This window comes from Podarcis muralis, chromosome 7, assembly GCF_964188315.1.
Source record: "Podarcis muralis chromosome 7, rPodMur119.hap1.1, whole genome shotgun sequence".
In the NCBI taxonomy this organism is placed as follows: Eukaryota; Metazoa; Chordata; class Lepidosauria; order Squamata; family Lacertidae; genus Podarcis; species Podarcis muralis.
This window is the reverse complement of record NC_135661.1, coordinates 26870689-26895426: the sequence shown is the minus strand read 5'-3', so window position 1 is coordinate 26895426 and position 24738 is coordinate 26870689. Positions and strand designations below refer to the sequence as shown.

At 47.0% G+C, this 24738-nt stretch overlaps 1 protein-coding gene across 1 annotated transcript in view; it reads right to left on the bottom strand.

Annotated features, from left to right (window-relative positions):
- VWA5B1 (von Willebrand factor A domain containing 5B1) overlaps positions 1 to 24738 on the bottom strand; it is a 67580-nt gene that overhangs the window by 5139 nt on the left and 37703 nt on the right. Inside the window, exons 12-21 of the mRNA XM_077931422.1 lie at positions 16268 to 16453; positions 14265 to 14460; positions 11678 to 11874; positions 8395 to 8623; positions 6893 to 7213; positions 5778 to 5915; positions 4963 to 5076; positions 2850 to 2924; positions 1672 to 1732; positions 931 to 1054 (exon numbers count right to left, since the gene is read on the bottom strand). Of these exons, the coding sequence (XP_077787548.1) occupies positions 931 to 1054; positions 1672 to 1732; positions 2850 to 2924; positions 4963 to 5076; positions 5778 to 5915; positions 6893 to 7213; positions 8395 to 8623; positions 11678 to 11874; positions 14265 to 14460; positions 16268 to 16453 (1641 nt within the window). The remainder of the gene's footprint in view (positions 1 to 930; positions 1055 to 1671; positions 1733 to 2849; positions 2925 to 4962; positions 5077 to 5777; positions 5916 to 6892; positions 7214 to 8394; positions 8624 to 11677; positions 11875 to 14264; positions 14461 to 16267; positions 16454 to 24738) is intronic.

The window sequence follows — 24738 nt, the reverse complement described above, 5'->3', positions numbered from 1 at the left end:
CCCCCCCTTGCCAGGCTTTGGTTTTTTAATTATCTGAGGCCTCCCACAGTGGGTGGGATATTTTAATCATGCCTTTTTAAATTGGATTGTCCTCTAGATTTCCTTTGTTTTTGTTTACATCCGTTTTGATATATCTTTGTTTATATATTGTAGGTCACCCTGAATTAAGGTACCCCTGCCCGTACAGGCCGGTCTTGACAGACTCTAGGGTTGTGCGCCCATCTCACTCTATAGGCCGGGGGCCAGCGCTGTCCGGAGACACTTCCGGGTCACGTGGCCAGCGTGACAAAGCTGCATCTGGCGAGCCAGCGCAGCACACGGAAACGCCGTTTACCTTCCCGCCAGTAAGCGGTCCCTATTTATCTACTTGCACCCGGGGGTGCTTTTGAACTGCTAGGTTGGCAGGCGCTGGGACCGAGCAACGGGAGCGCACCCCGCCGCGGGGATTCGAACCGCCGACCTTTCGATCGGCAAGCCCCAGGCGCTGAGGCTTTTACCCACAGCGCCACCCGCGTCCCTCACCCTGAATTACCCCTGGGTAAAAAAAAGTAAAAAAATGCATCTAAGAAATAAATAACAAGAACAAGGTTGCATATGGGGATTACTGTTATTTCTGGAAGTGTCTTCATCAATGCAGCTGCGCCATGTGGAAGGGATGGAGGCACATAGGAACTGCAGACTGTGCGAAAGCTGCAGTCAGTTATTTATTTAGTTACTGAATTTCTATGCACAACTCTTGTGCAAACGTGGGAAACAGGAGCTGTGCAACAAAGCATTCCTAACACCTGGGTTCCACTTCAGTAAAAAGTCACAAGGAAATGCAGAACTCCAAAATAAGAGAATAAATTTTGATGGTGTTTTTTTTTTGGAAGCATCCCAATGTGAATGCTTGGAGAGCAGTGTCTGAACCTGGTGGGACCCGATACTTACAAGGGGCAGGTAGTCAATGTTTTCATTGTCACTTTCCAAACTCGTCTCGCTGGTCCTGGTGGGTGTTTTTCCCATAAAGCCTCGGGCTGCTCGCGTCAACAGTCTTGTTTTGTTAAAGGTGAGCCTGGTCCACCAAGACAGGGATGTGCAAAGAAAGCAGATGCGCTGTTCAGCCTTCAGCATGATGGCTGCCCTCTCCCAGTCAAGCACATGCTCTTTGGCTGAGGAAAAGTAGTTTCTCTGTTCCCCCACCCCACCCCACAGAATTCAAGTCAGTTTCAAGGAAAAGATTTGACTGTGTGAGGAGCACATTCACCCTACTGACATCTTGACCCACCGGTTTTTGCAAATTTTTCTTGGGCAACATTTTAAACAAAATAAAGATCGCCCAACATTTCACAGCTGAGCGCGGGGGAAGGTTTGCCACCAGAGCTGTGTACAAACAACCTCTCTAATTCCGCCATCTTCTTTGTCCACATAAAAATTGGGAGGTGGGACAGTGTAGCCCTCTTATCGATATACAAAAGCTGCCTGGCCTGGGTGAGTCTTCCTTCAACACTGGTTGACAGAACAACATTTCCACTGTCCCCAAGGATAGAAGGCTCTCCTAGGAGGTGCAAGGTGCAAATCCTGCTCACCACCCCTCCCCCCTCTCGGCATTTGCCACCTGAGATGGTCACCTCAGAGATGGTCACCACCTTCTCAGGAGGAGAAACAGTCCATGGAAACATCAGCTCTTACCTGGCCGCAAAAAAGCTCTCAATGGATTTCTGAGAGGAGACAGATGGACTTCGTAGTGGAACTGAGGAGAGAGAGAGAGAAAAAGGAAGATGGCGCCAGAGGCGGAAGGATGACAGTTTAGTGTAGTGGTCAAAGCAGGTCTCTCTATCTGGCCCTCAGAACTCTCCCCAAGCTGCACCCCTCTCTAGTCCTGCTTTTCAGCTTTCTTGAGGGTTGGTGCAATGTGTCCCTGTACTCTAATAATGCCCCTGGATTGTCTGGGCAGAGGACAGAAAGAGGGAGGTAAATCTGTGTACAACCCAACCCACTGTAAACACATGAAGTGGAATTTGCATTCATTGCTCCACCCACTTCTGCCTCACTGGCATGTGGCCCTCAGAAGGTTGCCCAGAAGGCAACGTGGCCCTCAGTCTGGAAAATGTTTCCTAACCCTGAGGTTGCCATGACCCTGGGCCTTCTCATGCCCCTTCTCTGGGGAATGAGGTCGGGGATCACACTGGATTGCACAAATGCACACTGTGTCCTAAGGCAGATGGATGAATGATATGACCCAGTCTAAGGACTTGTCCACACTTCCGCTTGCCCTGCTACTTCCCCCCAAGAAAACCCACTCTTTCTGTTTGTTCCGATTCAGCAGTAAAGAGTGTGTTTTCCCTGGGAGAAAGCAGCAGGCAAATGCAAAACTGCTGCCTGGAAAGCACAGGGCAAGTGGCAAAACTCTTTGACGTGTGCTTTCTAGGAACTGGACGAGTGGAAGGCTGGATGAGTCCTAAGGCAGCTTTCGATGTTCCTACTTAAATCAGTGCTTTATAGCTCAGTTGGTAGAGCTTGAGACTCTTAATCTCAAGGTCATGGGTTCGAATCCCACACTGGGTGAAAGATTCTTGCATTGCAGGGGATTGGACTAGGTGCCCCTTATGGTTCCTTTCCATTTTACAATTCAATGATTCTTAGGACTGGAATCTTTCTTTCTCCTGAGGAGAAGAATCACAGTTAATTTGTGGAGCATGTGTTTTACATGCACAAGGTGCCAGGTTCGACCTCCAGCATCGCGAGCTGCGGCTGAGACCGTCCCCCGCCTGAAACCCTGGAGAGCTGCTGCCAGTCAGTGTAGACAACACTGAGCTAGAAGATCCCATGGTCTGACTTGGTGCAAGGTTCTCTAAGACGTTCCTTACCATCTGGGAAAGTGATGCGATCCCATCCCGAGGAGGACGGTGTACTGCACGGAGACAGGCTGTTCTCTTCTGCATCTGCTTGTGGGGGGGAAAGAGAGACAAGAACCAGTGGCCACCTGGGTTAGCCTCTTTTGCAGCATGGCAGGTGTCAGGGAACTGCCATCGAAAGGGGGGAGGGGGCACAAGAACACAGGGAGCCTCCAACCTCAGAAGCAGCTCTTGGTCAGGCAGTGGAAAGAGCCCCGCCTCAAGTGAAGCAGAGGGGGGAAGGAGGGAGGCTACTGACAGCCCAAGAGCTCCGCTCAGCCAGGCTGGTCAGAAAACAGAGATGCCACTTCCATAGCCCAGTTTTCAAAGAGGGATGAAACGTAAGGAGGGGAAGTGGAGATTTGGGGTGTCTAAGTTCTTATGCTGGAGGGTGGAGAGAACCGGAAGAGGCCACTCCCGGAATCTGCAAGTGACTGAGGCAGACATGAACTTTGGATTTCCGCACTGTACATAAAAGATAAAGGTAAAGGGACCCCTGACCATTAGGTCCAGTCGTGGCCGACTCTGGGGTTGCGGCACTCATCTCGCTTTATTGGCCAAGGGAGCTGGCGTTTGTCCGCAGACAGCTTCCAGGTCATGTGGCCAGCATGACTAAGCCACTTCTGGAGAACCAGAGCAGCGCACAGAAACGCTGTTTATCTTCCCGCCGGAGCGGTACCTATTTATCTACTTGCACTTTGACGTGATTTTGAACTGCTAGGTTGGCAGGAGCAGGGACTGAACAACAGGAGCTCACCCTGTCGCGGGGATTCGAACTGCCGACCTTCTGATTGGCAAGTCCTAGGCTCTGTGGTTTAACCCACAGCGCCACCTGCGTCCCTTGCACTGTACATAGTTTGCACTAAAATAAAACCTGTAAAAGACAGGTTGGAGTCCTGGCTGTTTACTCGCAAGCAACCATCTGCAAACCTGACAGCAGGGATTGGGTTGCTCACTGCAGGGGCATCTGTGAGGCTCTGCCAGGGCCCTAGAGTCCTCCTTTCTCCTTCCCAAACCCTAGCTGGTGCCTTCCCAGCTTTCGGGAAGAGATGGGAGGGCTCCAGGACCCTGCCAGAGCCTCGCACCTACTTCGCAAAGCCAGGTGCTTCCTTACCTGCCTTTGGGAAGGTAGTGTGAGGACTCGGGGGGGGGGGGTTGTGCACCAAAGTTTGGGCTTGCACAGGGAGGGTGCAATGGTACCCAAGTCCACCACTCCTCAGTGCAATTACAATTTTAGGCGAACCATCTGCTCATTGCATGCTGATAAGGGGGGTCAGCAGGGCTGGTGGCAGGTATAGGCATTGCATGGCCCATAACCCTAAGAGGGGGAGGGCAACATCCAGTCCCTGGAACTGATCCTGGAAGGAAACCCTCAAGAAACTGGGGTACGTTTCTAATTTCGCCAGCTGTCAGAATAAAAACAGACCCTTTAAATCCTGGGGAGAATTCAGATGGGTTTTTTAAAAAAATAAATAAATAAATCTATGCCTTTTAAAAAAGAAACCTACTTTAGTTAAAAAACAACAAACCCAGAAGTTTTTCTTTTAACTATTGCAAATAAAGAGATTCCAAAGGACCTTTAAATTTTGTTTGTATATGCCACAACCATAGCCAGAATGGTGTTTGCCCAGAAGTGTAAAAAGATGCAATACCAACTAAGGAAGAGTGGCTGATTAAACTGATGGATTATGCCAAAATGGCAAAACTGATGGATGTAATAAGAAACCAAGAGAGATGTTTTATTTAAAAATGGGGGGAATTTGTAGAATATCTGAAAAGTTCTTGCATGCAAATAAGTTCATTAGTAGCATTGACTTAAATCAAGCAGTTAAAAATATTACGAAGGTAAAAGGAAGAATAGCTTAAAAATTGAGTAAAGTGGAATATGCAGTGTTAAAAATCTAAAGTAGAAAAGGAAGCACAAAAAGGGGGGTCAACTATGGAATTGTATTCATAATTTGTGTCTGCAAATTTCTGTGTCTTGGTCATATTGTGAAAACTGAAAAATCAAATTTATTTTAGGGGGGGGGAGAAAATTTGATTCACGGGAATGCTGTTATCTTACTCATGCCATGCAATTGGTCACCTGCTGAATCTTGACCACAGGTTGACTGGATGCGTCCCAGCCCAGAGGAGAGCGTTCTGTGCCGCCTGTTCTCAGAACCAGAATTCCGTTGGCTGACTGGTTTCAGGGCTGGACCTTGGAACAAATCAGATGGAATTATTATAGAGTGAGAACTGGCAATTTTGAGGTTTGGGAGGGGGGTGGATATGTCTTCTAACCCAATGAAAATGAAACATGCCTCCCGCCCCACGCAAAATGGAGCTATTTTCAACAATTTCTCCACCCACATTTGCCTACTGTTGGCATGGGGACCCTGGAAAGCTTCTCAGAAGGGAATGCAGAAATAATAATAAAATAATAATAATAATAATAATAATAATAATAATAATAATAATAATAATAATAATTACTCTGGGCAGCTCTCAACCGAATATTAAAAACAGGGTACAGCATTAAACATTAAAAACTTCCCTAAACAGGGCTGCCTTCAGATGTCTTTTAAAAGATAAGTAGCATGGGTGTAGCTGGGTGGGTGGGTAGGCAGGGAGTGGCAGCTGCCCCCCCCCCCAAATCAATAAAAATACATAGCTAACTGAGGTCACCCCCAACAAAAGACCTGCCCTCCCAACGAAAGACTTGCCCCCCCCCCCAAGAAATTCCTGGCTACACCCATGGCAGGCAGCATGAGATGGCTCCAAGGCCTGATTCTGAACAAGACAGCCTCCTACATTTCTGGTCCATGGGAGCATATGACATAACCCTTGTACTGGTCAGTCTTGCAGGTGACGCCAGGTGCTGTTGCCCACAATCCTTGTGCTCCGGCTAGGCTCCTCTACCTGCATTGGGATATTCCACAACGGTCGGCAAGTAGCTATTGTTGCTCAGGTCTGCGGGCAGAAAGGCTGTGTATTTGCTGATCACATTGCAGGCTTTGCTGGTGTGCACGGCATTCACCTGGTACCGCCGGCCGGACCCTGTTGGACAAAAAGTGCCGGGTAGAGATAGTCAATCCTCCCCCCCCCCCGAGATAGAGAAGTTTGCTTCCTACAGATCCAATCTGACTGCACAGTAAGAAAGACGTCCATACGAACCTACCTGGACCTTGAAATCATCATCTGAGGTCCTTCTTCATGTGCCTCCTCCATGAGAGGTCTGGAGGGTGGCAACATGAGAAAGGGCCTTTTCTGCAGTGGCTCCCCATTTGTGGAATGCTCTCCCTAAGGAGGCTCACCTGGCGCCTTCATTATACACCTTTAGGCGCCAGGCAAAAACGTTCCTCTTCAACCAGGCCTTGGGCTAATTAACATCCTATACTCCTTTTACATGTGTTTGTGGGAGCGGGTGGGTTACTGTTTTGTGGGGGGGGGGTTAAGCATGTATTTTGTGCTTTTATATTGTATTTTGGGATGCGGGTGGCGCTGTGGGTTAAACCACAGAGCCTAGGGCTTGCCGATCAGATAGTCGGCGGTTCGAATCCCCGCGACGGGGGGAGCTCCCGTTGCTCGGTCCCAGCTCCTACTAACCTAGCAGTTCGAAAGCACAAAAGTGCAAGTAGATAAATAGGTACCACTCCGGCGGGAAGGTAAACGGCGTTTCTGTGCGCTGTTCTGGTTCACCAGAAGCGGCTTAGTCATGCTGGCCACATGACCTGTACGCCGGCTCCCTTGGCCAATAAAGAGAGATGAGCGCCGCAACCCCAGAGTCGTCCGCGACTGGACCTAACGGTCAGGGGTGCCTTTACCTTTACTATATTGCATTTTATGTTGTGAGCCGCCCTGAGATCTGCTGATGAAGGGCAGTATATAAATTTTAATAATGATGATGATGTCTGGACAGGGCCCCAAATTATATTTACAGCATTTCAAAACATGGTTTGGCTTATTGGGGTAACTCCATCTTCCACCCGCCAGCAAAGAGTAGCACTTTCATTGCAGCTATCAATGCAAGTTACCGTGCTCAATTTCACATTCCCTCTCTGCGAGCTGCTCAAAGTCCCGGACGATGGACTTGGCAGCCAGGTGGTGGAAGGTCTCGCTCCAGAGATCATCTTCGTCATTCCTCTTGCCCTCCCGACCTCGGAAAAGCGGGGCGATGTCAAACAGCACCTCCCACTGGACCACTTCGTTGTTCCGCAGGCCTTTCACCACCGCCTTGCAGGTGGATCTTGGAGAGTGCCGCCAGCTGCCGCCAGCTGAGCCAATCTCCGGGTCGTGAGATTCCCAATCCGACGAAGTCTCCGTTTCAAAGAGGAAGGATGGGTGCTGGGCAACATCTGCCGGGAGAGGCATGCAAGCAATTATGTGATACCTGCGGGACTTGCAACAAAATGTCTTGTCCAGGTTTCTACTCAGCCAGCCATGCCCTTCTTCCAAGCTGCTCCATTCCTTTCCCCCCTCCCCTTTGGTTGGCGCTGTGGTCTAAACCACAGAGCCTAGAGCTTGCCGATCAGGTCGAAGGTTCGAATCCCCGCGATGGGGTGAGCTCCCATTGCTCGGTCCCTGCTCCTACCAACCTAGCAGTTCGAAAGCACGTCAAAGTAAATAGGTACTGCTCCAGCAGGGGAGGTAAACGGCGTTACCGTGCGCTGCTTTGGTTTGCCAGAAGCGGCTTAGTCATGCTGGCCACATGACCCGGAAGCTGTACGCCGGCTCCCTTGGCAAGTAAAGTGAGATGAGCGCTGCAACCCCAGAGTTGTCCGTGACTGGAATTAATGGTCAGGGGTCCCTTTACCTTTATTCCATGTCTATTAAGCATGCTCAGTCCCCACTGGGCTGGAGAGGGGTTGGTGCCCTCTTCGTGGTGCTGATAACTCCAAGGTTGCAGGTTCGATCCCTGTATGGGACAGCTGCATATTCCTGCATTGCAGGGGTTGGCCTAGAATCTCAGTGTTTCCCAACCTTGGGCCTCCAGCTGTTTTTGAACTACAATTCCCATCATCCCTGACCACTGGTCTTGCTAGCTAGGGATGATGGGAGTTGTAGTCCAAAAACAGCTGGAGGCCCAAGGTTGGGAAACACTGGGCTAGATGATTTTCAGGGTCCCTTCCAATTCTATGATTCCCCCCTAAATCTTTTTGTACTTCTGCAATCTTCTGGATTCCCCCACACTATTCCCAATGCTTCCCTCTTGCTCCTCAGTGGTGCTGTTTCGGCTACAATCCTGTTAGCACTCACCAGCTGAGTTTGCTATTAGAGGGAGTGATATATGAAGCTACTTGAAAAGCCAGATCGTTAGTCTGTCTAACTCAATATTTTCAACTAGCAATGGGGCAAGGAGAGCAGTAAATAATGCTGATATATTTCACATCTGGCAACCGACACAAATTTCCATGGCCCTCTAGCAGCCGCGGTGGCTCATTTGCCAGAAGTAATGTACTTAGTGTTAACTCTGGAAGTGTATGCTCAATTCTGACCAAACGAAGCCTCCTAGGGCCTGGTGATTTGGATGGCTTACCCAGATCCCCCGGGCTCCGGCTCTCTGAAAAAATGGACCCTGGGAGGGAGTCGGTCTCAAGTGGCCCAAAGTTCTTCCCAGTCTGTGCAAGGCTGATGTGCTGCTGTGGTGATTCTGGGTTGTGGCAGAAGGAGAGACGACTCTGCTGCAGCAGGGAGGGCCGCCTTGCTCCGACCCCCCGTATTCTTGGGGTAGATATTTGAGGGCTGGCAGCAAAAGCCTGAGAAGACTGAAAGGTCAGGAGAGGAGAGGTAGAATCCTGTGCATACTCCCACCCAAACACACTCTGGGGAAACAAGGGCATTGCTCAGAAAGAAGAGCTAGTTCTGAGATAAAAGTGACAACAGTGGCGTAGTGTCTGGGGGCCACAGGAGCAGTTGCCCCGGGCAGAAAATTGTTAGGGAGTGCAAAATTTCAACACCCCTTGCTGCGTCAATTCAGCTGCATGCTTATGTGGCTCTGTTGAATATGACCTCTCCATGTGAACCAGGAAGTGACCTCTCCAGGCAATGAAATGACTCTTCTTTTCTTATCTCTGCAGCTGCGATCTCCTGGGTAATGTGGATGTCATTAGGCAGTTGAATGCACATGTGTACTCCATCCTTCCCTGGGTGCTGGCAACCCTTGCTATGCCACTGAGTGACAAGAGTGGTCAGAAATGGGGTCCACTTGCAGCAAGGGAAGGGAAGGTTTTTGGCTCCAAGGGCTGCATTTGCTCTGGGGCAAACCTTTTGGCGCTGCATGGGTGAGGCTTGAGGCAAAAGTCAGAGGAGCAGCAGCAGATGAGACTCTTACCTTTGTGCAGAAGGCTTCATTCCAGCCACACCAAAGCCAAACATTTACACACACACACACACACACACACACACACACACACACACAAACACACTCCAGCCAGGTAAAAGTGCTCAAGGACAATGTTGCCTGAAGGCTGGTTGGTAAAGCCTTGAGGGTGGCATTTAGCCCAAAGGCCAGGTGTTTCCCACTACTGCCATAAAAGCAGCAGCAGCTACTGCTGCTGCCTTATTCCAGGGTCAAACTATTGGTCCTCTTTTCTGAAAATGGTTGATTCTGGCTTGCAGCAGCTTTGTAGGCTCTCATGTAGTGCAGAGTTTCTCCCTGTTTAGCTGATGCTTTTAACTGGAGTTGCCGAGGACCAGACACGAGACCCTCTCTGTGCAAAGCATGTACCCTGAGCCACAAGCCCTAAATAAGATTTTCTACTTTCAAAGGGTTTCCCATTCTTCAGCTCAGTAAGTCTGATTTCTGCTCAGTTAGGTAGACCACTGCTACTACTCCTCAGATTGCAGACTGGGCTTCCTGCCAACCTAGCAGTTCGAAAGCACGTCAAAGTGCAAGTAGATAAATAGGTACCACTCCGGCGGGAAGGTAAATGGCGTTTCCGTGCGCTGCTCCGTGCGAGATGAGCGCCGCAACCCCAGAGTCGGTCATGACTGGGCCTAAGGGTCAGGGGTCCCTTTACCTTTAATATTTCTGAATACCAGTTGCTGGAAACCCCCGAAGGGATAGTGCTCTTGTGCTTGAATCCTGCTTACTGGTTTGCTGCAGGCACCTGGTTGGCCACTGGGACAACGGGATGCTGGACTAGATAGGCTGCTGGCCTGATCCAGCAGGCCTCTGATGCTCACGTATTCTTAATCATGCTGTGTTTGAGCAAGAGAGAGTCTCACACTGCCTCAAAGACTTACTCCTTACAGCATAAGCTTTCGTGCTCACTTCGTCAGATGCGCTTCGGTTAAGTACCCAGTGAAGCTAGTGGCTCTCCACAATGATTCCAACTGCAGTTAATCTCCGAGGTGCTACAAGGACTCTTGATGGTTTATAGAGCCAACAGACCGGCACCCTGACTCCTCTGAACGTCATGTCTAGAGTGATCTATGCTGCTCCACTTATTGGAAAGGTTTCGCTGACCTCTTGCGAGGTAGACAAAGCAAAATATACGAGCTTCAGTCAGCCAGCTGCTTTAATTACAGAGAGGAAGATTAGGTGTATGATACCAGGGCTCAGTTGCTTGGTAACCACAGCTGGAACCTCTGTGGCGTTCTGTGTGTTTTAAACAAGGCCCTTTCTTAGAAGGGGGTGGGATTAGGGATTCATATACGTAGTACTGAGTGGGTCACACTCCATTCCTAGGTTCACTTTTCTATTTTTTTTTATTTTTTAAGGATAGCTGTGTTTTGGTTTGCATATTGTTTAGGAATGTGTGAGTTTGACAAGTGGATTTCAGTTGCTGGGAATCGCAGTTGGGGAGAGTGCTGTGTTGCCCTCTCCTCCTGCTTGTTGTGCTTCCCATTGGGAGAATCTGCTTGGCTACTGTGAGAACAGGATCCTGGCCCATTGGCCTGATCTAGCAAACTCTTCTTACGTTCAGAGATTTTCAAGGAGAATGTGATCTATCTTCTGATTGCTCCTGTTCTGCATTCAGGAGAAAGGTACCATGTTTTTCGCTCTATAAGACGCACTTTTTCCCCTCCAAAAATTAAGGGGAAACGTGTGTGCGTCTTATGGAGCGAATGCAGGCTCCTTGGCTTCAGTGATAGCAATGCAAAGCCTCCGAAGCGCAGAGGGAGAGCTGCCCCCGCACTCCGGAGGCTTCGTGTTGCTTTTGCTGAAGCCACCTGAAGCCCCCGGAGTGCAGCGGGAACTCCCACTGCACTCTCGGGGCTTCAGGTAGCTATCTGCAAGCCTTCAGAGCGCAGCAGGAGTTCCCGCTGCACTCCAAAGGCTTGCAGAAACCCGCCTGAAGCCTGGAGAGCGAGGGGGGTTGGTGCACACCGATCCCTCTTGCTCTCCAGGCTTCACTTCGCTGGAGAAGCGCTGCACAGTTTTCCCTCTTTGCGCAGCGCCCCTTCAGCGAAGCGGGAGGAGAAATGGAAGGGGCTCCATTTCTCTTACCGCTTCGCTGAAGGGGCGCTGCGCAGAGAGGGGGAGATTTCCCCCCCCCTGTTCTCCCCCTCCTATGGTCCGGTGTGTCCTATAGAGCGAAAAATACGGTATCGTCAGATTTCCTTATGAACACCCCTTGCATTCCCATCTACAGACATATTTCCCCATTAAAGATCTGTTCTCGACTTCCTCTGGGGAAAGAGTCTACCGTAGTGGGAGATAGCTTGAGCCACTTGCCCTGATGTGCTGAACTTTCGGAGATGTGGCAAAGAAGCTTTTGACACACCCATTAGAAAACAACAAAAAGGCAGGCGGATAAGCAGCTCCAGGGACACCCTTTCAATGTATATTTTACTCAAAGTGCAAGGAAGCTTACCTGAAACTCAACCTGCCACAATGGCGGTTCTGGACTGAGTTGGGTGAGATCCTGCAGCTGGGCCTTCCGAAGCGGATTCTTAATGAGGGCAGAGCTGGGGTCGCTGGCCGTGGGAACCTTCCGGAATGGTTCGTGGTCAGCTATTTGATTGGTGCTGTACGCCCTACGCCGTGACAGACCTGTTGTCGCGTCCACTCCTGGGAAGACAAAGCACCATTAGGTTGTATGCAACTAAATCCAACTTAGACTAGGCCCACTGAAATTAATGAACCTAAGTTAGCCATGCTCATTAACTTCAATGGACCTACTTTGAGTAGGACCAGCCTTGGATACAACTCTATTTTACATAACAATATAGATAGGGGGGGGGCAGGGGGAAGTTAATAGGCAAAGCTCTCCTCAAAGCTGCAGCTCCCTTGAGAAATAAAATCAGTCAACTAATAAAAAGGCTGGTAAAAGGTACACTTGGCCACTGAGGTCTTGTGACAGGGGTGGATACATGAGCAGCCACAGACTATAGACCATAAAAGAGGTAAAGGTAAAGGACCTCTGGACGGTTAAGTCCAGTCAAAGGCGACTATGGTGTGGCGGCACTCATCTTGCTTTTCAGGCTGAGGGAGCCAGCGTTTGTCCACAGACAGCTTTCTGGGTCATGTGGTCAACATGATTAAAACGCTTCTGGCACAACAGAACACCAATACAGAAACCAGAGCACACAGAAATGCCGTTTATCTTCCCACCGCAGCAGTACCTATTTATCTACTTGCACTGGCTTGCTTTCGAACTGCTAGGTTGGCAGGAGCTGGGGCAGAGCTATGGGAGCTCATCCTGTTGAGGGGATTCGAACCGCCAACCTTCCAATCAGTAAGCCCAGGAGACTCAGTGGTTTAGACATCTTCCTCTCACTTCTCAGGACTTGCTGCTTTGACTTTTTCCACTTTCCAATCAGCCTCTGCTAGGGCAGGTCAGCTTGCCCCATCTCAACACTTGGGCGGATTTTCCCCCCCACCAGGTGGGCAAAAAATGCAGAAAAGCAAATTTGATCTGATCGCACAAACAGCTGTATCAAGAGACTTCCTTTTATCACAAGGTTATAACACTGCCCCCCCCCCAAAAAAAAACCCCAACCCCAGCATGATGTTGTTGTACACTGGGGATGGAGGAGGATTGTGTTTTCTGAAGAAACAGTGGTTCATACCACTCAAACTAATACTTTGAATGAAATTTAGATCTACGGTATGGCCCACAGACCTACAAACTTTCACAAGCCTTTATGAGCCGTAGTTCAATCACATTCTGTTTATGACATGGTGCAAAGGTTCCTTTGTGGCTGAGTCAATGACGATGATGATTACATTTCTATTCTGCCTTTCCTTCAGGGTCATTCCGCACCAAAACACCTGATTTTATACTTGACCATGCTCTCACAACTCATATTTTCTTCAAGAAAAAATTATGTGTCCACGTTTTTTGGTCCAAAAATTGGGCGCAGGAGATTTTTTAAAAAATTAGCTTTATTTTGATACCCAAATAAGCCCAATTGGTTGAAAAATAAGCGAGACAGGAGGTTTTTTCTAAACTGACACAGAAATTGCATTAGCCTAAATCGCGCGAAAATCAAAATTTTAAAAAAATTCTCCTGTGCCCAATTTTGGACCAAGAAATCTTTAAAAATTAATTTGAGGTTATCTCATAGGTATCTACACATTTTAAAAAATTGAAGAAAATCTGAGTCATGAGAGCACATGGCACCAGGTGATTTGGCGTGGAATGACCCTTCAAGGAGCCTACGGTAGTATCTGTGGTTCTCTCCCTCTCCATTTGACTCTCACAATCCTGTGAAGTAGGTTAGCCCTAGAGATGGTTACTGGTCCAAGGTCACCCAGCGAGCTTCATGGGTGAGTGGGGATTTGAACCCAGGTCTCTCCCAGGTCCTAGCCCAGCACTCTAACCACTTTGCCACCCTGGCTTTCATCTAAAGTGTGGTGCTTTACTGCACCAGGTAAAAATGCCTTTCCAGGATGAGGCCCTGCGCTTTGCACCATTGTGAGCTGTAAAGCGACATGCAAAAGGAACCAAAATATGATGGCTTCTTTCCCAAGGACTTGGCAGAAAGACAATTCCATTTCATTTAAAGGTGAACCTACCTAATTCACACTTTCTGAACCAATACACAGACTGAAACACGGCTATCCTTCAAAACGAGCCCTTCTCTGAATTCTGCAATGGAGATCTCCAACCAAACATTGCATACGGAAATAATAATTTTAAAAAATGAATATGTATGGGGGAAATGCACACGTCCGGGAATATAATGCACGTATTAGGGAAAGTTCCTTTGCAAAAGATGTGTGAATTAGGCAAAATTGCATAAGAGCATGCGAATATGAAAATAAACTTGCACAAGAACACTAATGAATTTTCATGAGGTCGCCACACCACCACCAAACTTGGTCTGGAAACGTGGAAATCGGAGCAAAACATCTGGGAAAGGAGGAACGTTTAGGAACAGTAAAGGAGAAAAATCTTCTTTTCCCCTTTTACATGTATGAACGACATCCAGAGAGCTGAAGGAGAGGAAACTAACCAGAGTCCACTTCTGATTCACTTCCCAGGTCTCCGCCAACCCCTAGGAGTTCAGGGGTCCTCTCTGAAGGCAACCCGGTTTCTGAATCCTTGAGGCAGCCCCAGACATCCGAGCCACCTCCTTCTTCTTGTGAGTGGAAGAAAACGGAGCTGCCAGACTCTTGGGAATGCAGCATGCTGTAGCGTCGCCTCTTGTCCTAATAATAATAATAATAATAGTAATAAATAATAATAAATTTTTATTTATACCCCTGAAAATACTAAAAATGCATTTACTTCCCCTTTTGAACTTCTATTCTGGTTACAATATATTACTATTCTATAAGAATCTATTATATCCTTTTATTATATCCTATTATTTTATTTCTCAAATTCAACCTAACCCTCCCCTCCTCCCCACTACTTCCCTTCACCTGTGTGAGATCTTCCCATCATAATATTTTTTTCTAGTTGCTTTAACAAAACAGAATAACATGAAAACTGTTAAATTATAATTACTTCTTTTGTCCTTTTGTCCTGTATTCCCCTATGCATTCCCATTCTGTGTAGAATTTTTGATTGGAGCAGCTCCTGATTGATGCAGTCATTTTTGCCATCTCGGCAAACTGTCTTTTTTTCTCCCAGATCTGATTTTTCAGGCGAGGGTGACCATCAATAAAAGATGCCTACTTATATGGCTGAAAAATTGCCTCATTGAGTTCGGCCTTGCCTGCTGCAACTGGGAGTGGATCTCCTGATTCTCATGGCATTGAGTTTGTATAATGCCTTCTACACGGAATCATAGAATTTTAGTGTTGGAAGGGACCCCAAGGGTCATCTAGTCCAACCCCCTGCAATGCAGGTATCTCAGCTGAATAGGGTAGGGCTGTGACCTGGATTCAAGATTTACTTGCCCCAAAATGGAAAGAACAGAAGTCCCAGCAAAGGAAGAACGGATATAAAAACTTATGGAGAAATGGCAAAATTTACCGGAAGAATAAGAAATCAAGATACAGTGGTGCCTCGGGTTACATACGCTTCAGGTTACAGACTCCCCTAACCCAGAAATAGTACCTCGGGTTAAGAACTTTGCTTCAGGATGAGAACAGAAATCGTGCTCCGGCAGCGCGGCAGCAGCAGGAGGCCCCATTAGCTAAAGTTGTGGTTCAGGTTAAGAACAGTTTCAGGTTAAGAATGGACCTCCAGAACAAATTAAGTACTTAACCCGAGGTACCACTGTAACAATTTTTTAAATAAAAAAAGGGAAATGGTTTGTTGAATATTTACAGATGAATTATAAAGAGATGAAATCATTGGCAGGATTAACAACCTGCAGTTTTATAAGAGTATATATTTAAAGAAGATGAGTAAATGAGCAAATTAAGTGAACTTGGATATGCAGAAGATATTAAAACCGCAGAAAGTGGGGGAAGGAAGTCAAGTTTTGAAATGTCAAAATGACTGTAAAATTAGTGAAATGTATAAAATTAGTGAAATGTATAAACTTGAAAAGTGTAAATAGATTGATAGAGAAACAATTAAAAAAAAACAAAAAACTAAGGTATTCACCATCTCAAAAGAATGGCTCAGACTGGCGAGTTAATGCAATCAGTGACCATTATCTTGACAGACAGGAGAAATGCCACACTCAAATTTTTGTTGTAGACCGCCTCTTTCTGTGATGTGTCTATGATGCTTTTGGGTGGTCTTTGGTTAAGGGGCTGGGCAATTTCTAAAGTCTTTAAAATTTCTCACACACCTTTGTTCTGCGTCCTCGCCTCCTTGCAAGGTGGGGAGGGGAACTCTGCTGCAACAGAAAAATAAGAGCTACCTTGCTTTCACTGGATCTTGCCTTCATCCATTCATCTCTGACTGATAATGGATTTAGGGGACACGGAATCCTTTGATGGAGTGTTGAGCTGTAAAAGTCAACCCCATTTTTTCTATAATGGGGGAAGAACAGGAAGCAGCCAGATCGTTAATGGCATTATATTAAGCAGAAGGTTTACTGTGGGGGTTACTCACCAGCCTGGGGTTCGAAACATACAGGGACGTATCGCAGACAATGCTGTAGCCAACCAACCGGTCCCCTGGAAATAGACAGCTGGCACTGACAGGTGAGATTAAGACTTCTGCTGTTTCAGGGAAGACCCAGTCCACGGAGACGTCGCTAATGACAGGAGCCATCGCCTTCTTCAGAGATTTTATCATCTGGGAACCCAGAGCAAGAACAAGTCTGTCGAATCAGATTTCAATCACATGTACTGGCAAACCTTTGTGCTGAAATCTGGTCATAGTTATCCACATATTCAGGCTGGACTACTGCCGTGAGTTGTACCTGGAACTGCCTTGAAGGCCGTTTGGAAATTTCAGTTAGAGAAAGGCTGCTCACTGCTATGGAAAGTCGGCAGAATAAAGAGCTTACGGGTGCTTAGCTTGTTTCTAGGAATAATTGATGTACTGGTATTGCGCTGGAAAGCCCTAAAACACCAAATCACTGCCTGCTCCCCTGCATAAAAGATGGGAGAATGTGGGAAACAACACATTGGCAGAGTTTATGCTTTGCATGCAAAATTTTCCAGGTTCAATTCCCAACATTTCCAGGTAGGGCAGAGAGACCTGTCTGAAACTTTGGGGAGCCACTGCCAGTCAGCGATGTGGTTACTGAATTTGATGGACCAATGGTCTGACTCAATATTATAAAATTTCCTGTTTAAACCAGCCCTTAGAAACATGAGGACTCTTGTTTTATTTTTAAGCAAAGGCTCATATCCCTATGTGTGACTGCAACAGGTAAAGTCCACTCTCTAAGCCAAATTCACAGTCCACACACTGCATACCAAAGTCCAATAACGTTGGTGAACATAACATAGAAAATGCATTATATATGGGGAAATTGCTTGGGGGGGGGGGAACGTGTTATTTTGAGGAGAAAATACATACAAATGCAATTATCAGGAGAAATCTGCACAAAAATGCTGATGACTTTTTGTTTTTCAAAGAATCACAAATGTTGCTGTGGAAATGTGGAAAAGTGAATTTAAGAATGAGAAACCGAGAGAAGCTGAAACAGACAGATTCTTCCATCCTTATGTATGAGTGAAACTGCCGAGTATGGCTCCAATTAAACAGAGTTCAGAAGGAGTGAAACACAAGACAGAGCAAACCTATGAAGTGTGTGTGTGTGTGTGTGTGTGTGTGTGTGTGTGTGTGTGTGTTGGGGTGGTGAATCTGCTCACTCCTAACTCCAACCTTCCGAAAGCTTATGATGCAATAAATGTATTTTAAAATGTATTGAAAGTGCCACAGATGCCTTGTTGATTTTGATTCATTCCTATGCTGCTTCCTTCCTTTGTGTTGGGGCTCCAGGAACAGGGTACACTTACTTTAAAAAAAAAAAATGTTGTCTGCAGTGCTGCAGTCCTCAGAATCCTCTGCCTCTCCATACCAGTCCATGGTTCAGGAGCTGCTTTCAGAGGCAAAAGAGAGTGAACCCTTCTGCTATAAATCACACGGCAAAACAGGGAAGTGTTGTTTTAGATGAGGCTGCTCCATGTATCCCCCGGGAGCAGTTGACTCTGCTTTTTTCAAAGAAGTCCAATGGCCAAATTAATGGCCCTATAAATGCTTGCTTTCATCTCAGGGATACAGAGCGGAGAACCTCAAGCTTTTGGAGACACATAAATTCCATCCCCTCATTTACCCTGTCTCTTTCTCTCTCTCTCTCTCTCACTCTCTCCCCCCCCCCCCAACTTGGCTGATCTGCAAAAAATATATATTAAAGGTTGTGCAAAACTTGTGAGCCGGCAAGATTTTATACAATCCAGACTGGAAGGAGATGAGCCGGTGGTCCACAGACTCTTGAAACCTTCTTTTCCAGCTGGACCAACCCTGATTAGAAGTGTCATTGCTGGACTGTGAGTTGGGAGGTCCAAACGTTTTGTGAACATTTATATATTCATGGCATTTTTATCTGACCTTTCCTCCTGTCAGCATTTGGTGTTTGTATGCAACAGCAGGAGGTTACCTTTAGCAAAATGAATCCTTGCTTGGAGCACACCTTTAATTGGAAGGCACTCAGACTACGTGTAAGATAAGGAAACTTATGTTTATTAAGGGAAGGGCACTCTTGTTTGGAAAGAGTTCTATAGCCCTAGCTAACTAACTAGTTGGAGAAACAAAGAAGCTCCTATTGCCCCTTCTTTCTTGGAAGATACAAGCAATGTGGCCTTGGCGCTTGCAAGTCCAGAAAAAGTGTGAGAGGAGGTGGAAGGGGAAAGAGGATGAAACTTAAATGACACTTTAACTTCAAAGGACAGGTCAGCACAGAGATCAAAGGGACAGAGACAATTTAGGAATCTGGACTCTCACTATATCTGTCTTAATACCACGCAGAGCCTTCTAAGCAAGCAGGGTTGCACCTCAACATCCATCCAATGTCTCCAAGGAACCCAAGGAGCGATATACTTTCCCTCCTTTTGCTCTAATAATCTTCTTCTTCTTCTCTTCTTTGGTGATCACTTGTAGCCAAGTAAGATTGTCTTCCATAAACACGGTTTTAACAGTGAGTCCATAAGTGACTGTGGAGGCCAATTCTGGACCCACATGAACTTCCACAGTGGGGACATTGGTTTCCGGGCGGGAGTTGATCACGGTGTGGATTTGCCAAGCATGCCTTCCTCTTAGCACGTTTCTCCCTTGCATCCTGAGTTCGAGTGTCTTGATCAGGCATAGGCGAACTTGGCCCTCCAGCTGTTTGGGGACTACAACTCCCATCATCCCTAGCTAACAGGACCAGTGGTCAGGGATGATGGGAATTGTAGTCCCAAAACAGCTGGAGGGCTGAGTTCGCCTATGCCTGGTCTTGAGAATGCCCTGATGATGATACTGTGATGGCCATTGGACAGGGATCAGGAAGGAGTGGGCATTCCTGGTAAAGAGGGATGCTTGGATAATATGGGAAATTGCATGTGTGAGAGGACGTTGTAGCAGTCAGAGTGCTCAAATGCTTGCCAAGCCAGGAAAAAACAACAACAAGGAGATAGATTTTTTCAAATATTGGTGACAGCCACTCTTAAAATTATATGCAAACTAGCCTCCCAAACATCTTCACTCCGTGAGGTGGGATGGAGGAGAACTTTTATGTTACTTGAATTTTAATGAGAAGCAGTCTCATCTGCACTTCTTGAACCAACAGGCAAACTGAAAGACACCTATCCTTTGAAATTCACCCTTCTCCAAATTTTGCAGTTTTCCTGCCCAATAACGTGTGCAAAAGTGCACCTATTAAGGGCAAGAGTGCCTAAAAATCCAAATATCCCTGAAAACAACATGCAAACAATGTGCATGATGTTAAGGGACTGCTTTGAGGAGGGAAGGTGCGTATATATCAAAACTGTGTACAAAGAAAAAAGTGTTTATTAGGAGACATTTGCACCGAAATGGCTGACCAATTTTCATGAGGGTGTGTAATAAAAAAAAAGTCAATCAAGCACAAAGTACTTCAGAAAGGTGGAGGACAGTATTTCAGAGTGGGGAAAATGAGAAACTGAAAAGCCCCTGGAAGAGCAGATTTGTCCATCCCTATTAGTGGGCCCAAGGGATGCAGGTGGCACTGTGGGTTAAACCACAGAGCCTAGGACTTGCCGATCAGAAGGCCAGCTGTTCGAATCCCTGTGATGGGGTGAGCTCCCATTGCTCGGTCCCTGCTCCTGCCAACCTAGCCGTTCTAAAGCACCTCAAAGTGCAAGTAGATAAATAGGTACCGCTCTGGCGGGAAGGTAAACGGCCTTTTGGTGCGCTGCTCTGGTTCGCCAGAAGTGGCTTAGTCATGCTGGCCACGTGACCCGGAAGCTGTACCCCGGCTCCCTCAACCAATAAAGCAAGATGAGCGCCACAACCCCAGAGTCGGTCACAACTGGACCTAATGGTCAGGGGTCCCTTTACCTTTACCTTATTAGTGGGCCCGGAAATTGGGAGACAGGGGAACCAGTTCACCTAAGTTCTTCAGTGGGGGGGGGGGGAGAAACTCTTTAGGGGCATCTGGCAGAAGCAGAGCTTTTATCCTTTTCTTCCAAGTCTGACAACCATCCTCCACAAGGCCCAGACTGAGCGTCATTCCAGGGCATGGCATGAGGGAAACAATGGCTTTTGACGCCGGTGGTCTGAAAAAGCCTAACACTTAAAGAGTTGTCGGTGTGGGGAATCTGACACACCAAGTTGCTTTGACATCACACTGAAGCAAAAAAAAGCAGCCCTGTTTTATTGCTCTCCCCACCCCCCAATTTCCGGCTACTGAACACCCAGGTTCAGGCCCTGGCTAGAAAACAGAAGGGCTGGTTCCACGTCTTGAGCAAGTTACGTCTCCTCTGCTTCTATTGTCTCTGATGCGGTGAAAGCAAACCCCTTTCTCCAACCAAGACGGTTCTTTCTTCCTGCACATAGACACACGCACTCCCCCGCCAATCTCCCTGCTCTTACACACAAAAGGGTAAATTGCATCTCTCCGGTGACTGGTCCGCGGGGGCGCTTTTCATCCGACATAACTGGGCCCACTCAATGTGTGGGCGTCAGGGAGTGGAAAAAGAGCACCAGCTGCCAAACCGCCTGCCTCCGCAGTCCTTCTGAGACGGGGGTGTGGGGGGAGAGATCATTAGATGATCAGAAGTTTTAGACTCAACTGCAAGACTAGCGATGTGTTGTCACATTAAAAGACCAGAGCATCTTGGAGGAATTTTGAATCGTAATGAAATCCAGGGGGGTGGAGGGTGGGAATGCTTTTTCTAGTGGGATGATGGGGTGAAAGGAGACACTGCAGAGACTGTGCGGCTACTACATTTGATGGCTATTGTCCACCTAGCTCAGTACTGCCTACCACTGACTGGCAGTGGTTCCCAAGGTTTCAGGCAAGGGTCTGTCACCTGGAGATGATGGAGAGTGAACCTGGGATGTTCAACAAGCAAAGCAGGGGCTCTTCTCACTGAGTTATGGCCCTTCCCCCAGAAAACAGAATGACAAAGGACAGGGCTGGCCTCAGATGTGCTCTGCCTGTTTCTATTTTTCAAGCATCGTTTCTGTTTTCTGGACCCTGCCTCTGACAAATCCCTGCCTTGTGGATTTTCGCCTCTTGTTAGAATTTTGTTTGTTCAATGCACAATATCCTTTATTTTGTTCTAGGGAATTTACTCCCCCTAGCATCTCAAGGAGCTACATCCCTGAGTGGAGGATGGATGCCTCTTTATCAAACACACATGCAAATCCAAGCACACAAACCTTTGGACAAGCTAGGAATATAAGAAGCTGCCTGATACATGATACAAGCACATCAGGTGTGTGTGTGTGTGTTTTGTGTGTGTGTCGGGGAAAATACACAAAGGAACTGAAAGATGCAGCAAACTGTACAGGAGCTTAGAAAGCTGCCTTATACTGAATCAGACCATTGATTCCTCTAACTCAGGATTGTTTACACAGACAAGCAGAGGCTCTCTGAGATTTCAGGCCTTCCCCAGCCTCTGCCTGTAGATGCCAAGGACCTGGGACCTTCTGAAGGCAAAGGATGATGTCTACCAATAGGCTACGATGCTCATAATAAATACAGGAAGCTTCCTTAAGCACTATGACCTATGCTTCACGTAGCTCAGTGCTGTCTACCTGCCAGGGTTTCAAGTGGTACCTGGAGATGCCCAAAGTGAAAATGGGAACCTTCTACATGGGGGCACTGTTGCCTGGAGCTGATGGGAGCCGTAGTTCTAAACATCTGGAGGCACCAGGATGGCAAAGGCTGCTCTGGTGCACCCTGAAGGTACCTTTGATCAATGATCCCAAGTATGAGCCAGCAAATGAAACAATTCTTGAGAAAGCCTGGCTCAGCTGCATGCAGTTGTCTGCTGTTCCCAAGTGTGCTGACCTTAGGACACTGGAGTAATATTGATAACAACAAACAAAAATGGAAACTGCGTGTGATCTGAAATGAAGAAAGGAGGGGGAGGGGAAGATGAAGCAGGTCTGTTGGAAAGACAGAATAATTCCCCTCACTTCAGTTTAAAAACAACAGACAAGGAAAAAGACTGAGATTTTTGTGTGCTACTGACAGAATGTAATCTTAAGATAAAGTTTAATTGGGCCATAAATCTCTTGCTGGAAGGAAAAGAATTTGGGGGCTGTGATAAGAACGTTGCAGAGATTCTGGGAGTTGGAAAGGAGTATTAAATCTGCAGTGCATTCAAAAACTGCACACCTTTTCCTAGGCTGAGAGGAAAATGGCAAAGATCTGCAACATGTTTTACTAGTGAGACGAAATGGTTTCTAGCAGACTGTCATCTGTTCTGAGACACTGAAGCAAGGGACGGAAAAATAAGACCTCTGAGAAACTTTGAGATTCAGTTCTGCCCCAAGCCACAATGGGAGAAAACAACAGCTGGGAAGTGAAAGAGACAACACCATATACTGTATGGACAGAAGGATTCTCCATGGATATAAGAGTTTTCACACCCAGGGCACAATAAAGGTAATAGTTTAAGTTCCTCACTTAAAGCTTTATAAATTTATATACTGTAACATCACGAATGAAAATAATTATGTAGCTGTTAACGAAGGGATTATTATTATTACTGAAATGTAACTGACATTAATTAGGATTATGGAACACACTGATATAAGATTGGAAATGCACCCAAACCATCATGAGGGGAGCCACTTTCACTAGAATGTAATAATTGGGAGTTGATTGGCACTTTGATAATTGTATAGTTTGTTATTGCTATAATTTGGTTATTTTGGGGGGTATATTGGAAAGCTAATTTAAAAATGTTATTTAAAAAGTGTGCTGATCTTAATTGCTAGTTTTGTCTTTGGCTCAGGTTGCTCTGCAGTAGGGTGACCAAACTTAAACTGAGCTCATCGACCATCTTCCCTGCGCTGGCTGACTCCAATCAAAAATTTTAAATGATAGAAAACAACTGATTCCAAAGCACTTCAAAGTTTGCACTGGCTTCCTAAAGTCAGGTGAAAACTGTCAGGCACACACAAATGGGTGCACTGGGGCCATCATTCTGATGATTCTAGTCCCTAATTTGGGAAGATGGACTTGGAAGTAGTGGTTGGTCTTCGGGGCACACTTTGCCCCTTCCCCAGACTTACAGAGGGATGTTGGGAGCAGATCTATGCACATTTCCACAGTGGAAAAACTCTTGCAATTGATTTGCTTTGGAGTAGATTTAAAGTTGCTTAGACACTTTGGAGCATGTCTGAGAACCCACCTCCAACCACCACTTTCTGAATCATGGTTCACAAATTGCCATCTGTAGGCCCTAATATATATATATATATATATATATATATATATATATATATATATATATAACTTTTTTTGGAGTGTTCCAAATTAGATCTGTCTTCTTTTACTTCTGCATGTGATTCTTGTACAGTCGTGCAGAGGATGAAGTGGAGGCAGCGTACACTCAAGTGTATTGAGTGGGCAGGGACAATATCACCAGAACGATAGGGGGTACCTATTGCCATAGCACACTTCCCATCATTCCCCAACAGTCCTCCTTGGGTTCAAGGGGAACCCAATAGCCTGTTGTGTCAGAGCTTGGGGCCAGGGAACTGGAAGCCATCAGATAGTTTTCCTTCCCAGGCAGGCAGAAGCAGCTTCAACAGACATCAGGACCCTGGACAGCTCTCAGTGGCCCCTGTTGGATAAACATCTCAGCAGATTGCTGAGACCATCTGAAGCAGGGGTCAGCAAACTTACCGTGCCTCAGGCAGGTGTCTCCAGCGCCAATCGCATGGCGGGGTGGAGGGCGAGGGAGCGAATGCCCATATGTGTGCGCACATGCTATTTCCAGCGCACTTCCGGGTCGGAGGAGCACTGGAAATAGCTTGTGCGCATGTGCACGGGCCTCCTCCGACCGAGATGTGCACCAGAAATAACGCTTGCCCGTGTGCAAATAATGCTTGCGCATGCGCACAAGTTATTTCCAGTGCTCCTCCGACCCAAAAGTGGGCAGCCGTGCAGCACAGCGCCGGTAAGAATGGGCGGTGGCCTTATCCAGCCCACAGGCCTTAGTTTGGGGACCCCTGATCTGAAGCCTTAGGTAGCTTGGCAAAGCCTGTACTGTACTTGACTTCTCTTCCTTGGAGAAACTAGCTATGCTATCGTAAAGGGCTCTTACCAGGTTGTGCAAACATGACTTTTACAAGGTCAGTGAGTTAGGTATGCTTGGGAGCTTGTTCTCGAGCCTGATAAAGGTGGGAGGAGCTGCAGCACCTTCCCCATCAGTATCTTCCCCAGGGGTTACATTTTGGGGGTTATGTGATAGAGAAAGTTTATAGAACAATGCATTTCATATGGAAAGTATGTGGGGTTGGGGGGAGAGAGAGGTAGAGAACTTTTTCTTCCCCTCTCATAATCCTGTCACTCAGCAGGCTGGCTGGAAGAGTGAAGAGGAGCAGCCCACATTGCAACCCTTTCTTGCAGGCCCCAGTTGTTTCTC